General features: G+C 38.0%; 1 protein-coding gene across 1 annotated transcript in view; it reads left to right on the plus strand.

Moving 5' to 3' along the window:
• hydin (HYDIN axonemal central pair apparatus protein) overlaps positions 1-16,554 on the plus strand; it is a 138,653-nt gene that overhangs the window by 92,476 nt on the left and 29,623 nt on the right. Inside the window, exons 46-65 of the mRNA XM_051951466.1 lie at positions 1,138-1,291; positions 1,412-1,505; positions 1,630-1,760; positions 4,005-4,127; positions 4,253-4,343; positions 4,635-4,738; positions 5,401-5,565; positions 5,976-6,176; positions 6,300-6,497; positions 7,617-7,843; positions 7,923-8,105; positions 9,295-9,414; positions 9,492-9,651; positions 9,741-9,913; positions 10,062-10,260; positions 10,936-11,029; positions 11,370-11,466; positions 11,576-11,744; positions 13,168-13,250; positions 13,471-13,626. Coding sequence (XP_051807426.1) covers positions 1,138-1,291; positions 1,412-1,505; positions 1,630-1,760; positions 4,005-4,127; positions 4,253-4,343; positions 4,635-4,738; positions 5,401-5,565; positions 5,976-6,176; positions 6,300-6,497; positions 7,617-7,843; positions 7,923-8,105; positions 9,295-9,414; positions 9,492-9,651; positions 9,741-9,913; positions 10,062-10,260; positions 10,936-11,029; positions 11,370-11,466; positions 11,576-11,744; positions 13,168-13,250; positions 13,471-13,626 — 2,922 coding nt within the window. The remainder of the gene's footprint in view (positions 1-1,137; positions 1,292-1,411; positions 1,506-1,629; positions 1,761-4,004; positions 4,128-4,252; positions 4,344-4,634; positions 4,739-5,400; positions 5,566-5,975; positions 6,177-6,299; positions 6,498-7,616; positions 7,844-7,922; positions 8,106-9,294; positions 9,415-9,491; positions 9,652-9,740; positions 9,914-10,061; positions 10,261-10,935; positions 11,030-11,369; positions 11,467-11,575; positions 11,745-13,167; positions 13,251-13,470; positions 13,627-16,554) is intronic.

Consider the following 16,554-nt stretch of genomic DNA (forward strand, 5'->3'; position numbering starts at 1 on the left):
TAGACCCTGTGAGCATTTGCATGGCAGATCTGAAACATCTGAACCTTTAGTACCTAAAATTTTAACTCCAGAATATTTAGTGCAAACTCTCTTGGAAAAAACCCCAAAATGACCTTGTCGACAAGCTAAAAGACAACACTTCATGAGCAAAGAATAAACAAATAAATAAAAAGCAGTGAAGTCCATGGATGAGTTTGTAGTTTGGAGTAGTTTTATGTTATTTGAGCAGAGTTGTAGGTGAGCTGGTGTGCTCGAGCTGCAGGCGATCAGTGAATGTGTTGGCGTGGATAATTTATATGTTCATAATGTGCACATTCTGAAGCAAACCATTGCACAGAGACTGACATGTTAGCCATTTTAAGGCATGAAATGATTAATTACACAGAAAAAATATATATTTACATAGCATACATATATATTGAATATACTGTATATAGGATATTCACATATTAATGTGAATTAAACCAGTTTCCATGAGTGTTTTCTCTTGAACGCTGTACATCGGTCACTGAATGGTTTTGAAATTTTTTTACTTTTCTTGTGATTATGATTAACGCAGAAAGAACAAAATGTTGAAGCAAGAAATGGAAGAGATTAAATAAAATTTAAGAAGCAACTTTAAATGCTGAACAGTTAAAAATTAAAAATACAACAAAACATTGGATGTGTCTGCCTCCCTGGATGTTTTTTATGTTGTGAAATACCAGTTTGAAGGGTGACTCCTTTTATAAGTTCCACTGTTAAGCTAACAAAAACAAAGCAATTCTCAGTATTCAAAAAATGTTTATATAATTTGTTTTTAACACGGCATTTTGAAGCAGTTGGAAATGTACAGTAACAGTACTTCTCTTTAAAAGATATATTTATATTATTACAGTTGTTTTTTTATTATATTTTCATTGATATTCTATGTCCCCAAGGGAGGAAGTTACAGTAATAAATAATAAATCATTTATAAAATGTTAAATTTGCTGCATATAATTGCTAAATAAGGGACCTTACAGTGAAGTATTGCAGAAGTTCCCTCTAGAGTGTAGATTTTGCTCACTAATGCTTATTCAACTGTGGGTTTCCTGAATACATAGCTATTTATTTTAAAGCACTCCATGTACTTAGAAGAGTACGCCTGTTTTTCAGGGAGCAGATGGAGAAAGAGCTGGAAGAAAAAAGGCAACAGGAGGAGATACAGAGGCTGAGAGAAGAAGACTTGAAGAAGAAGAAAAGGTCAGGAAAGAAGGACCACAAAGAAGTAGTGAAGAAGAAGAGCTTCCTGGAGAGAAAACACGTCAGTGTATGAATCCCAGCTCCCCTCTTTTAAATGCATCCTGTGTAAACTGAAATACATGCAAACTCCCATGCATGTCATCCAATTAGTGCTCTTGTTAATTCATTTGTTTCATTTCTGCTGCAGTCATCAGGAACCCCGAATGGACAGAAAATGTCTCTCTGTAACAACTCCAGAGAGTCGCTAGTGGATGCAAAAGAGCATTCTAATTCAAATGAAGGTGCAAGAAACTGTAAAACAAATCACACCATAGAAATTCTTAAATATTTTTTAGTAACTTCCTGCAAAATGTGAGTAATACAAGATAAATAATACAAACTCTAATCTGATCTCTGTTCCTGCAGTGCATGCTGGGAAAGAGGCCGATGATTCACAAAAGCAGACAGAAGAAACCGAAACATTGAATGCAGAATATCCTCGACCTACAAGCAAAGTGGAAAAAGAAAAGGTCCGTTTAGGCAAAATCAGCAGCACAGTAAGCTTCGTTGCATCATGCACGACCTTTTAAAAGTTTAGGGTCACTTAGAAATGTCCTTATTTTTGAAAGAAAAGCAATTATTTTCAATGACGATGACATTAAATTAATCAATTATCCAGTCTAGACATTGTTAATATGGTAAAGGACTATTCTAGCTGGAAACAGCTGATTTTTAATGGAATACCTCCATAGGGGTACAGAGGAACATTTCCAGCAACCATCACTCCTGTGTTCTAATGCTACATTGTGTTAGCTAGTGGTGTTGAAAGGTTCATTGAAGATTAGAAAACCCTTGTGTAACTATGTTAGCACATGAATAAAAGTGTGTTTCAATGGAAAACATGAAATTGTCTGGGTGACCCCAAACTTTTGACTGATAGTGTAAGTGTTAGAATATTCAGGTTAATACCTCCCCGAATAAGTGTGTTTTTAAAAAAACAGGCCTCAGGAATATATGATACCAAACTTTCAAACCTAGTTGAAAAAATCACTGGAACATAAACTCTTAATTTATATCCTTACACGTTCTCTACTTATAGGTGTAAAACACACACAAAAATGTTACAAAGTACATAAAACAGACTTTTATACTGCTGCCTGAAATCAGCCAAAGTACAATATAAAGAGAGAGTGCAGTACTCTGCCAAGAATGCTCAGTCGTTGTATCATTCCCAACCGATAAGTCCACAGCGGTGGATGTGTAGTAGGATCGCAGTCTTGTGATCATCAACAGGCAGCTGACGTAGTGTTCACTTGTTGCCATAGTTACAGTGACGGCGTGCTGCTATTTTACAATGACACCGAAATTTTTAACAAATCCGTGAATCCAGACTATAAGCTGCATCACTGCCACAATCTAACCACTTGGTCCTTGTGTCATTTCTGACCTTCCCTGTAAATGTCATCCAAATTTGCTCATCCGGTTTTGAGTAATGTTGCGCACAGACAGACAGACAAACGCCGATCGTCACATAACTCCGCTGAAGGCTCCACCATTTTGGCGGAGTAAAAAGTACATGTGCCTCCTAAATCTAGTAAAGTAAAATTCCTTCCCTGAAAATTTCATCCAAATCTGTTCGTCCGTTTTTGAGTAATGTTGCTAACAGACAGACAGATAAACAAACAGGCAGACAAACGAATGCCAATTGTCACATGACTCCGCCACGCTCCTCGACGGAGTAACAAGTTTGGCAGAGCCAGTCGTTGTGTTAGAGCAGCGGTCTCCAACCTGCTTTGCACCACGTACCTGTTTCAAGCAAGACAATTTTCAACCGGCCGGTCATCGTGCACATAACAAATAGTATTTGAATTTTTTTATTAAAAAATTTGTCCAAGAAGCTCTCCAGGGACGTTTGTTCTTTATTCATTTTGGCAGGGTTTTGATTGATGGCTTTATTTAACGGTCAGGCATTAAAACTGACGGAGTCGAGTGCAGGAAACGAGCAGAGACGGCAGTGATAGGACGACGATCTAGTCACTTTTTAAATAAAATATCCTACAGATTGGACTGCACAGTGGAGTAGTGGTTAGCACTTTTGCCTTGCAGCAAGAAGATCCCCGGTTCGAATCCCGGGGTGGGTCTGGGATCTTTCTGCATGGAGTTTGCATGTTCTCCCTGTGCACGCGTGGGTTTTCTCCGGGTACTCCGGCTTCCTCCCACAGTCCAAAAATATGCTGAGGTTAATTGATTACTCTAAATTGCCCGTAGGTGTGAATGTGAGTGTGATTGTTTGTCTGTATATGTAGCCCTGAGACAGACTGGCGACCTGTCCAGGGTGTCCCCTGCCTTCACCCGAGTCAGCTGGGATAGGCTCCAGCACCCCCCATGACCCTAGTGAGGATAAAGCGGTGTATAGTAAAATGGATGGATGGATGGATCCTACAGATTCCGCTGGAAACAAAATAAACAACAAAACATTTTTATTCTTTCTGGTGTGTTAGAGGATCCAAAGCATTCAGAAAACAATACAGCTGTCTATAGTGTGTCATCTGAACAGAGAATGTCATATTGTAGGTGATCTTAAACCGTTATAAGCAACACATGGTGGTAGAGAACCTGCAGACACTTCATGAAAAACTAACAATGAGGACTGTAAACTAGAGGCTTTGTGTTACCGGTGTCTTCCGGCTCACTGTCTATCCGTCTAGAGCTGGATTCAAAAACATCTGCGTTCTGTATGTGATCTAATGATGGTACACAACTTTTATACCTGACAAAGTATACTGGTGACTGGATCTCAGAATGCAGATGCTGCAGAGATAAAGAGGCCAATGGAAGACAAGGAACTGAAGAAAAGCAAAAAGGTGATGGAGAAAGATACTAAAGAAGTACCGGAGAAGAGAAGCCTGTGTGGTCAAAAGGAGGTCTGTACTCATGTGGCACTCAGCGACTCCTCTGTGGACCAAATACTCAAAACCAGATTTCACTCATACATTATGTGCCAGTTACTGATTTTGAGTTTTTTTGCTTCCTTTTTTTTTTCCTCCAGTCAACAGTTTCACCAGATGATCTTCGAATGTCTGAAGACTCATCAGTGGACACAAAAGAGCATTGGAATTTAAATGAAGGTGCCAGCAAATGTAAGAATTTTAAAGGAACCTTCATAACCTATATTAGCAGTATGTATGAAAGAGTAAGCTTATAACTTCACTTTTTAGCCTTATAATTTTATTGATGTACAGACATTTTTTTTCATCGAGGGTCTCCAAACCCAACAATAACTACTAATTAAATCACTTTATTAATTACAGCTATTTTACAACACTTAATCAGAAATACTAACACAATCCACTCAGACTTGATTGTCTTTTTGATTATTACTTAGAAAATAAATAGGCGTGATCAGAGACTATTCCTCTTTCTTAATGCAGCACATCAAATCAAAGATGCTGATCAGTTGCATGAGAAGACAGAAAAAGCGAAGAAGTTACACACAGAAAGTCCTCAACCTGCGAACAAGCCGGAAGGAAAAACTGTGAGTTTCATGTATTTTTAATCTTCTGATGCAGGATATTATTACAATAATGACAGCAAATATACAGAAACAATCAATAAAACAGCATGTTTTGTGTCACTGGAAAAGTAATTGTACCATTTACTTTGTTACTGGTATTTGAATTATGCTTTACAATCTTACGATAAATACAATGATTGGATGGTCCAAAAAATAAATGTATCTATTGTGGACAGTGTGCCGTTTCTCCGTTTGAAACTAATGTTTTAATGTTAACAGACCTTTTGAGCTCATCCCTCTCCTATGCATCTGCCTCACGAACCTCAAATAATATAGAGAGAACAAATAAGGTGACAGGGGGAAGAAAAAACTCCCCTTTAAGAGGAAGCAGAACAGAACCAGGCAGGGAGAGGGCAGACATCTGTCTCAGACAATCCCAGGAAAAATGCTTTATGAATCAATTTTGGGGCTATTTGTTTCCCCAAATCTCATCTGTGACGAGACACAGCAGTAAAGAATTGCATCCATAGTCTTCTAAATACAAACATTTAAAAATATATATATATATCTTGCAGTTAACAGTTTTGCAGTAATAAAGATCATTTAATGGGCTGCAAATCAAATGCTCAGAGCGAGTCACTGATAAGTTTGATCCTCTTACTCGTCTTTGTTCACCTGTCCAGTCGGCTGTGGACATGCTGCAGTCTCAGTTCAGTCAATATGAGCAGAGCCAGGTCCTGGTGGAGCACATCCTGCGTCACTGGGATCGGACCCGGTGCTTGTTGCTGGTCCCAATGCCAGCTGAAGAAGCCACAGCCGGCTTAGATGATGCCCTGATAGAGAAACCGGTGAGTTTGACAACTGTTAGTTGTATTTTCTCAGTAATTTGTTTAAGACTGCTTAGAAAATTGGGAAGCTCTGCTGTGCTTTTTCACCCTCTGCTAAACTTTTTCGATACCCAACAAAATGCTTGTTTCCTACAGCAGCATAACTTTACTTTTTTGCCTCAAACAGCCAAAAATGCATTAAGTGCTTTAATTCTGGTTATTCTCATTATTGGTTTTAGTGTAAGATATGCGTTCAGGTCTAGCAAACTGGAGCATATTTGAAGAGTTAAATGTAAACACGTGAAATGTTCAGTAGTTACTTTGCTGTATTTCCTGTCAAACTTTGTATTTGACTACCCAGACAAAGAATAACAAAGTATGACTACAGCTTGGACCCATCATTCTCATCCATTATCCCCCCATGTTCACAGTCCCCTGCTGGAAAAAAGAACAGGAAAATCAAAGTCCCTCCGTCTCCACTGCCGTGTCAGATAGCAGCAGCAGTCGACACAGCAGGAGAGAATCTGCCTCCGCCGGACGCCGTCCCTCACATTGTGCTGAATGCCACAGAAAAAGTCTGTGTGAGTGTCGCAGAGCTGCTAAAAGGAAGCACTTTGCCTCCACCGGACAAGGTATGGCTCACATTTTCCAGATTTTCCTATTCTTGTACTGTAGTTACTATAATTTCTCCTCAAATTTTCCAAAGTGTTGCTTTTCCACTAATCTATTTCCTTTCTTTTCTTTGGCCTCCTTAGGTGTTGGATGATCTGGGGTTGGGACCCAGCGGCCCACCAATCCCTCCTCCCACCACCTTCTCTGTTGTTACTTTCCCCAAACACAGAGAACCAGCTTCCGTTCAACAGACCTGCTTTACCTTCCTGGTTCCTTCAGGGCCGGATGAACAGGATGAGGAGAAGAAAGCGTCAGAGGATGTGCAAGCATCAGTCATGAAGGTAATGATAATATCCCACATTATAACACAGAGCTCTACGAAAGTGCGATCCTAATTTGAAGAGCAAATACAAAGAGTGCAGCTGTGAACAAAAGTTTACATACACTTGTAAAGATGACAGTTTTGCATCTCCAATAACCTTTACAACTTTTAGCTTCCTATAGTGGAATCATGGAAACACTGCTGCCATGCAAGAGGAAAGCCCTTCCTCTTGAAGTGGCACCTCAAGGCTCGAGTGAAGTTTGTTTTTGATCATATGAACAAAGAAAGACTTTTTGGAGGAAAATTCTGAAAGGTGAACACCAAACCTATCGGCAAGCATGGTGGTGGCAGCATTATGCTCTGGGGCTGTTTTGCTCCCAATAAACTGGTGTTTTACACCATTTAAATGGAATAATAAAGGAGTATTACCTTTCCGTTCTTTAGGATACCCTAAAATCATCACCCAGAAGATTGTGTCTTGGACACAATTGGGTGTCCCAACGCAACAGTGACCCAAAACACACATCAAAAGCTAAGTCAGGCTACGATGAAGGCTCTAGACTGGCCTCCCCAAGTTCAAACCCCATCGATAACCTGTGAAATGCGCTGTAGAAAAAATCTGTGTCAGAAAGCCAATAAATTTAGTTAAACCGAACTGATTATGTCAAGAGTTATGGTCAAAGATACAACCAGAAGCTTGTGGAGCTTGAATTGACCAAAAGCGTCATTTAGGGTGAAAATAGCCAAAGGACATTTAACCAAATATTAGAATTGCTGTATGTATATTTTTGACCCAGCAGATGTCGTCATATTTCCAGGAGATCATAATAAATCTATGAAAGAACCAAAATGCCTTATTATTTTATTGTGACAAAGACTCACGTATTTCAAAGATTTCTTCATAGAAAATTAGGAGTTATAGGAGTCATTGAAAACCCAATACTCCCATGATATATATGGCCTTTACACAGGGATGGAAACTTTTGTCTCTAACTGTACAAGCTAACACTCATCTCCATTACGGACATAGAGTTTTATGATACCAAATTATAACAATTGAATCAAAGTGCAAATAAACTGATTTTAAAGAAATTGAACATGAAAGACATGAAAGAATGCTGTGTGTTTGTGCAAAAAGTATGATGCAACAGCAACCTCTAAAAGTCGCACCAAGGGCACCATAAAGGAGAGTCCACTGCCAAAGGACAAAGACAAAAAGGGGAGAGAGAGTGAGCGAAGCAAGAGACGAACTTCTGCCAAGACAAAAGCAAAGGGCTCGGACTGGCCTCGTTCTCCTTCATGTGCCACCTCCACCTCTGACCTGGACCAGCACCAGGGAGACTTAGAGCTGAAGCACAGTCAGAGGCAAGGGGAAACACACACTGATTGTTTGCCTTGCTGTGGCTGTTTTACTCATTGTGTCTGTGCATGTATTTGCTTGTAGCCTGACAACATTTCGCTGGATTGTACCTGCCGGCGATGAGGTGGTACTGAAGATCTGGTTCTACTCAGAGTCACCGGGGAAGTTCGAACAGACCTTCAGCTTTGAGCTGCTGGGGACCCAGAGGCGCTACCAGCTCACCTGCAGAGGAGTTTGCACCTATCCTTCCATCTGCAAGGACTACACGTCAGTCTGTACTGTTTGATGAAAGAATAGAATAGAACAGAATAGAATAGAATAGAATAGAATAGAATAGAATAGAATAGAATAGAAGTAATTTATTGATTCCCAGGAGGAAATTCAGTTGTTACAGTAGGAAGCAGAAAGAATAATGTGACCACCATGACAAATACACATAAATAAGCAGATATCTCCAATAAGAAAAGTAAAAATTACAATTCTGTTATAAGAAAAACACACTAAAGTACAAAGTGCACAATCAAATGTGAATTATAGTACGAGTAAAAATGTTCTAAAGTGAAAAATGCACCCTAAAATGTCAAATTTCAGTGAAATATACATCCACAAATTGCATAATGCTCCCATTGCCGCATTGAAATCCTGTTTTTGTCTCTTTTATTTTAAATGTTTAGGATTGAATTTTCTTAAGTCTCTGGACAATGATCTCTCACTGTAGAGCCACTAGAGTACAGATTAGACAAGATCTAAGTTGATAAAAATGCAGATATGCTCATCTGAGCCACTTTCAGTTACAACATTTTAGCTTAGCAATGTTTGTAATTTAAGTCTTGCTAGTTAGCATTTAGCTTAATCGCAAAGAAAACTGGAGCTCGTGTGGAATGTTATTCATGGATGATGGATACTACTGTTCAAAAGTTTGGGGTCACCCAGATAATTTCATGTTTTCAATGAAAACTCACACTTTTATTCATGTGCTAACATAACTCCACAAGAGTTTTCTAATCATCAATGAGCCGTTCAACACCATTAGCTAACACAATGTAGCATTAGAACACAGGAGTGATGGTTGCTGGAAATGTTCCTCTGTATCCCTATGGAGATATTCCATTAAAAAACAGCCGTTTCCAGCTAGAATAGTCAGTCATTTACCACACTAACAATGTCTAGACTGGATTTCTGATTAATTTAATGTCCTTGTTTTTGAAAAAACTGCTTTTATTTTCAAAAACAAGAACATTTCTAAGTGACCCCAAACTTTTGAACAGAGATAGTGTACATGGATAAAAAAAACACGTCTCCATGCAGAAAATCAAATCTCTTACTAACATCAGTGCTTCCTTATAATCCACAAAGAAAACATTCAGTGAGGAAACGTGCATGACACAAGCAGTTCATTGAAGATGTTGGTGTGTTCCATTCCTGCACTCACAGATACAATATGTTTTTTCAAAAGGACACTTTTTGCCCTCTGTAAGAAAGTGTCACACGTGAAAGAAGGGCTTCAGAAGACGTATGTAATCAAACCTGGATACTTCGAATTTGGACCTTTACTCTGTAGCAAGACCAGAGACAGGTGAGCATGATGGCTGTGAATGGTTTAATGTAGCTTTATCAGTCTTTCTATATACAGATTTATTTGTGTCTGTGCAGATACAAAGACAATAGGTACCCAGAGAACATGGAGAAGCTGGTGGTTCATAACAACACGGGTCTGGAGGCTGAAGTCCAGTTCTGTTTCCAGCATGACACTCAGGCCGCCACATTTCTGCTGGACCCCCCGAACATGACCCTGAAGCCTGATCAGAAACAGGTACAGCATCACACATTATGCTGTCTGATGAGCTAATACAGCTGCTTGTGCTGATATCCGTACTTGTGAATGTTCCTCCACCCCTCTAGGAGTTGACAGTGTGGGCCTACCCGACAAAAGTGGGACAAATAAAGGACAGCGTAGTTTGTCATATCAAGGACAATCCGGAGCTTGTGGTCATCGAGCTCTCCTGCTGGGGCGTCCGACCAGAGCTGGAGCTGGAAAAAAAGCACTTGCATTTTGATCGGATTTTGCTGTACAGGTATCGAAAATATAAAATCCAGACAGGCACGATTAAATGAAGATGTTCTGCATCAGCAACAGCAAAAACAAAGATTATTTTCTAACGCTTGTGCAAACTATCTGTCCTTTACTCTGCTCAACCCACCTTCTTTCATCTTCCTCCCCAGGACTGACAGGCGTAGTGTGACGATGCATAATAAGACAGCTCTGCCAGTATCCTGGAGGCTGCAGGGTGTGGAGGAGTTAGGAGACGAGTTCACTGTGCCCCAGGATCACGGCATCATCGCACCCAACTCCTCTTTTCCTTTGAGCTTGCAGTTCAGACCCAAGAAGCCACTGCATGTGAAGAAGATCTTACGTCTGGAGGTGGAGTAAAACTTGCACACAAGCCGTAATTGTCAGTAACTGTGAAATATAGCATGAACTTGATCTAAACTCAAGATATGTAGGTATGGCAAGACGAGAGCACATTTCATACATAAACACAATTTAAAGTGTTTGACATACAGTAGATGAAAAAAACCCCCAAAAACAACAGATTCTGATTCACAAAACAGTAAATGAAATAATTTAAAGATTAAATCTAAATTTGTCTTACTACAGACATATTTAGTACAAATAAAGTAAAGTACAGACAAGTTTAAATCAGAATTTAAAGTATATAAAAGTGACACATTAAATACAGGGAGAAAAAACAAGCGTTCTTTAAAATGTTGGGACAAATATAAGTCCCATGCTGAGCTGACAAGTCCCTGCATATCTGAAAGAGCTGACAGACCTTTAATCTGCAAACATTTTCACATATTTTGGGACCAGGAAGAAAATTATCGAGATTAAATAGTGCTTTGGAAGCCACTGCAACTGCCTCAGACTTCAGAGTTGTGTCTTGCTGGTGTTTGGTGCAGCGTTTTGGATGAGTTGCAAATGTTTTATTGCTGAGCCCAGGAAAGAGTAATCAAAAGTACCCTTAAAAATACAGGAAGCCAGTTCAGATGAGAACGTTAGAGCCTCTACAGATACATAATCTGTGTTTTGTTTCAGGTGTCTGATGTGGAGAAGATTGTTGGAGTTGTCCACACCGAAAACATCCAAGTCACTGCCGAGGCTTATGATGTAGCTCTGGAGATCACACCAAGTACAAACCTCAACAGGCTGGAACTGACTTTCCTGACTTTCTTACCCTTCACACTAACCTTTTGAACTCAGAGCAGCATTAATATTTTGTTGGTGCGAGTAATTTTTCTCCATAATGAGGGGAAAACGTGTGTTAAATGTTAAAAATAAGAATAAAAATATTATTCTTCATACTGATCATGAGGAAATGCATTTACCTTTTTCTCATTTTCAGATCAGTGTCATGAACATTTATTAGATCTGCACTTTTAGCAACATTTGGGCTTTTAATGAGTTTAATTCTGTGATCTTAAGTCAGCTCAAAACAGTGAATAATACACCAAATACTCTCGTTTCTGTAGCAGATGGACATCTAGACTTTGGAACCATCAAAGTCTTTGAAGAGGTCAAACTGTTTCTCAAACTAAAAAACCTCGGAAAATATGCAATAGCCTACAAGTAAGTTTGAACTGCTGCTTCTTTACTTCACTGTATTTTCAGTTCCACGTTAACTTACTGTCACTTCAGTCTGGGACTTTTATTCACCGCTTTCTTTCCTTTTCTGAAGGTTTGCTTTGGAGCAGATGGACCCAGCTCAGCCAAAGCTAGACTCCATTTTCACAGTTTTCCCCAAGAGTGGAACTATCGGCCACAACGAGAAGGCTGCCATGGTGCACGTCCTCTGCCGACCCAATAAGGAACTCTCCATCAGAGAGCACCCGATCCTGCCCTGCCAGGTTCCAGCCATATGTTGATGATCTTAACTTTATCTATTTTATAATAACTTTATTTATATAGCACCCTTAAGAACAGTGCTCACAAAGTGTTTTGACAGTCAAAGCATGCAACACAGACAATCAGGAAAGATATAGGAGACAAGTCAGAGCAGTCATTTAAAATAAAAAGCAAAAATGATAATAAATTAAATAAATAATTGGCTAGATTCACGCTCATATCAAACAAAGCAACTAGGCAGTTTAAAAATTAAAGAATCAGATTAAGGGTTACAGTTAGAAATTAAATGAGAGAATTAAAGAATTAGAGACGACATAACACCAAAGAACCCTGTCGCTAAAAGTCAAATAAAACAGAGAGAACTTCTTAAAAAAACAGGAAGCAATATAAAATACAACACTAAAACTAAATACAGCTAAAAGTAAACCTCACAGACAAGCAAGTCTATAAAATTGGGTTTTCAGAAGTGATTTAACCCTCGTGTCGTCCTGCCGGTCAAATTGACCCGTTTTAAAGTTTGAAAATGAAGGGAAAAAAATTTATTTTCACAGTGAAGCTTCTGATGTCCACATTTTTAACATTTTTTTGGAAAATTTTTGAACATCTTTTAGTGAAAACAGAAAATGTTTCTTAAGGACATTCACAGAGAAATCAACCAAAATCCAGCGAATTTTGCTGGATTTTGGTTGATTTCTTTGTGAATGTTCTTAAATAAAATATTAGAAGTTTTGCTGATATATATGTAATCACTTTAAATACTTTTATTATTTTTTGGAAGATTTTAACTCATTTTTTTGAAAATATTCACAAGAATTTTCGTTCCATTTTTTCTAAATAAAACCTTTAAGGGACATTTTTAAGGAATTATTGGAATTTTCTTCCTGAAGGTTTTGCAAATTTTCAGAAATTTGGGGAATTTTTTATGTTGTTGAACTTTTGGATTTTTTTCACACAAGGAAACAATATTTTTTGGTGCCCGTAAATGAAGACAACAGGAGGGTTTAAAGAAGTTCCTGATTCTGCAGGTCATACTCCTTAGGCAGGTGATATCACCTTGGATGGAAAAGGGCTTTCTAAATGCTGTTTTATCATGCCATATATTTTGATTTTAAATTGTCTCTCCCTATGATTCCTCTCAGCATGATGTCAGCATTATATCAAATAATCCAATAAACAAAAAAAATAAAAGATAAATGAGTAACAACAAATTGAGAGACAAGGTGCTCCCAGAATGTTCATTGACGGATTTATATGATCCATTGTGGGAGCAGAGTCATGACAGTACTTCAAAGTTTGCATTTATTTCAGAAGATGCATCTTAAATGACTCAAGATTTCAAGTTTTCTCTTGACCTAAATTTAAAAGAAAAGCTTGTTTACGAAGTACCTTCTGTAGTAACTGACTAACTGAACGAATTCTCTGCAGGTGATTGAACCCAAAATTGGGAAAGGAGGAGAAACCATAGTCACCCTAAACATCAAGGTTTCCATCCAGGCTGTTTTCTCCAGGTTAATGTGTGATTCACACTCTCGTCTTTAATATTACTTGTACCAGCAGTGCAGAAATGTTGTCACAGTTTGTGCAGAATTTCTTTTACAGAATTTATCTGAATGCATCACTCAGATAAAGCAGTTCTGAGATTTAGAATAAGATACTGTCGGTGTTACAGAGACCCACAAATTTACTGATGCACAAATTGTGATTGATTTCTGTGTGTTTATTTTCTAGATACACAATCAGTCCTGCATGTGACATCAACTTTGGTCCTCTGGCTTTCGGCACCCAGAAACGCCAGAGCTTCACCATCAAAAACACTGGAGTCTTCGAGGCCCACTACACCGTCCGCAACTTGATAGCAGACCCCTCACTCATTATGAGGCCCGGGTAGGAGCTCAGAACACACTCAAAGACACACAAGGCCTAGTACAACCTCTAAAATCAAAGTTACGGTGCAATGTCATGTTTTTCTGTGCTTTTAGGTGAGCAGAAAAGTGAAGTTTAATGTCACAGTTTCATGAAAAATGACATTCCAAATAATACAAATCGTGTTATTGTTGTGTTAAAATATGTAATAACACCGTATGTTAACAACATATTAACTGCAATGCAAAGCTTATTAGTGCAGTTGCTGCGAATTTGCAAAATTTGCAAATGTTTAACAAATGAAAAACTGAACTACAACAATAACTTCTAAGATTTCCTTTGATATCACATAACTTCATGTATTTCTTTTTAATTTTGAGCTGAGAAACCGGATCATGGCTGTAACAAAATGTAGCAGAAATAGCCTCACATGGCCACGCCATAAAAATAAGTAGCAAAATTTGGAGAGATTAGTCTCATATATGAGAACCAAACAATGTAGATAAAAGTGTAGGCTGCAACACACCCAATGGTAGAAACTACAAGGCCAATTAAGAGACCTTTGTCAAGAATATTTCAGGTTCAATAATCATTCATTAATCCAATCTACTTAGTACTGCTCAGTCTCACTATGAAAGTCATAAACTCTGATTTCATTGACCTCCAGTTCCCAAAACAAAGAGATACACAGTTGAACCATTGATAACTGAACACAAATATTTATTAACCCTCCTGTTGTCTTCATTTACGGACACCCAAAAATATTGTTTTCTTGTCAGAAAAAAATCCAAAAAATCAGCAAAAAAAATCCCCAAATTTCTAAAATTTGCAAAATCTTCAGGAAAAAAATTCCAATGATTCCTGAGAAGTTTCCCTTAAAAGATATATACACACACACACACACACACACACACACACACACACACACACACACACATATATATATATATATATATATATATATATATATATATATCAGTTTAGATATTTGTAGGATTTTTTTGGAAGATTTTCACTCATATTTACAAGGATTTCCTTGCCAATTATATATATATATATATATATATATATATATATATATATATACACACATAGGGTGTTTTCCTTGCCACTGTCGCCTTTGGGCTTGCTCTGGGGGTCAGGCATATGGGTTCTGTAAAGCGTCTTGAGACAATTTGACTGTAATTGACGCTATATAAATAAAATTTAATTGAATTTAATTGAATTTTCAAACACTAAAACAGGTCAATTTGACCCACAGGACAACACGTGAATTAACCAATACTACAAACAAACAATAGACAGCGATGACATAACAACAGACAGTGAATGAATAAATGCAGATAAACACATTAATTAACTGTGATCATCACTGGAAGCAATTGGTAGGAAGGGGATGGATTTAGAATTACTTTGACATTGGAAAACCAGTGGTAACTTTTTGAATTCAGCCATTTAGCAGAAGGAAAGTGATACTTGCGTAGCCTTTGTAGGAGTGAGAGGGAGACGGCTGCAGGAAGTGACGCTGTGAGGACCTGCTGGATGAAATGGATCAGGAACATAGAGAGAAAGCGTCACATGTGCAGGTTTGCATTGCAAAAATGTGCCAAAGTAAAAACAGTCAGAGTCAAAGTTCACAGTAATAAAAATAGATTGCTGTTGTAGTATTAAAGTTAACTTAAGAAGTCAAACAATAAATAAATATAGGAAAACAAATCCCTAGTTTTAAGTTATTCATTTCTTTAAGTCATCATAAAAGAACCCAGTTTGAAGCCTTTGTTTAAATTAAATCATCAGAAATGTTTCTGAGCTCAAGCCCTCTTCTGCTATTTTCAAGCCCAAGTTGCATTTTTAGCCGGAGTTGAAATCCAGTGACTTTCCTCTATACAGAACATTTTGGAGCCAAACTTAAATCAGCATCTAACCACTCATGAATGTGTTCCTCCCTGGGGGTGGTGTTAAGCTTCACTGTCCAGGAGAGGTCAGAGGCCAAATACCTTTAGAAGTTACTTTTAGTTAATTCCTTAAATGTACAAATTCAGTTGTTAAATGATGTTCACAGATTTAAAATACCACTATGTAGGGGATTAGAATGACACCAAACACAATATGTTTCATCTCGTATGGTTCCTGAGATGATAATAAAAGATGTAAACTTAAGAATAAACTTACAGATTGTAGACTTTAGGCTACATGAAAGTACATTTATAACATGGCTAAAAATACAAGCATGTACATTCAATTATAAGAAAAATAAGACCGAGGAAGTATATATGCTTAAAGGGAAAAGTCTCTGTGTCTTTTATGGCTGTGGTCTGTGACAGAGAGAAGAGGAGTGTTTCTGTATCATGTGAGCTTCTCCACAAACACTTCAGATTCCATGTGTTCTTCTTCCATACTGGTTCTGATCAACCTGGTATCAGAGACTGAGTCCAGATCGTCACTCTGAGCTTCACGCTGCAGTTTGTTTTTGTGTTCAATTGCTAAATGTGGATAGTTTCTCTTTGCTCATGTTAAATCTCTGCAGTTTCCAAAGTGGGACATGAAGAATTGAAGTGTCTTTTGCTAATACGTAGAGAATGGAACTAAAATGTTTTTCTAGACAGACTGTTTTATATGTCTTACAACATGTCTGCAATGGGCCTTTTAAATTCTAATAATCTGCCAGTTTTTACTCTTCTCATTCCGAAAGAATGAGAGCTCCTGCACTGATGTGATGCTGGTGGCATCGCAGAAAAAGTTAAAGATGATAGAAACGTGTGGTTTATGTGGGCTGCCGCTGGCTTCCATATTAATTATTGAGTTATCAGGTAACATGTGGATAAATAATGTTATTTTCAAGTGGATCTCAAAATGGATTAGTTTTTGCTTTGAGCTGTAGAGCTCAAAATGTCTGAACAAAGACGGAACATTGCAATATACTGCAATATGCTATAATATGGCTGTATC

Source organism: Acanthochromis polyacanthus, chromosome 8, assembly GCF_021347895.1.
Source record: "Acanthochromis polyacanthus isolate Apoly-LR-REF ecotype Palm Island chromosome 8, KAUST_Apoly_ChrSc, whole genome shotgun sequence".
NCBI classification, from domain to species: Eukaryota; Metazoa; Chordata; class Actinopteri; family Pomacentridae; genus Acanthochromis; species Acanthochromis polyacanthus.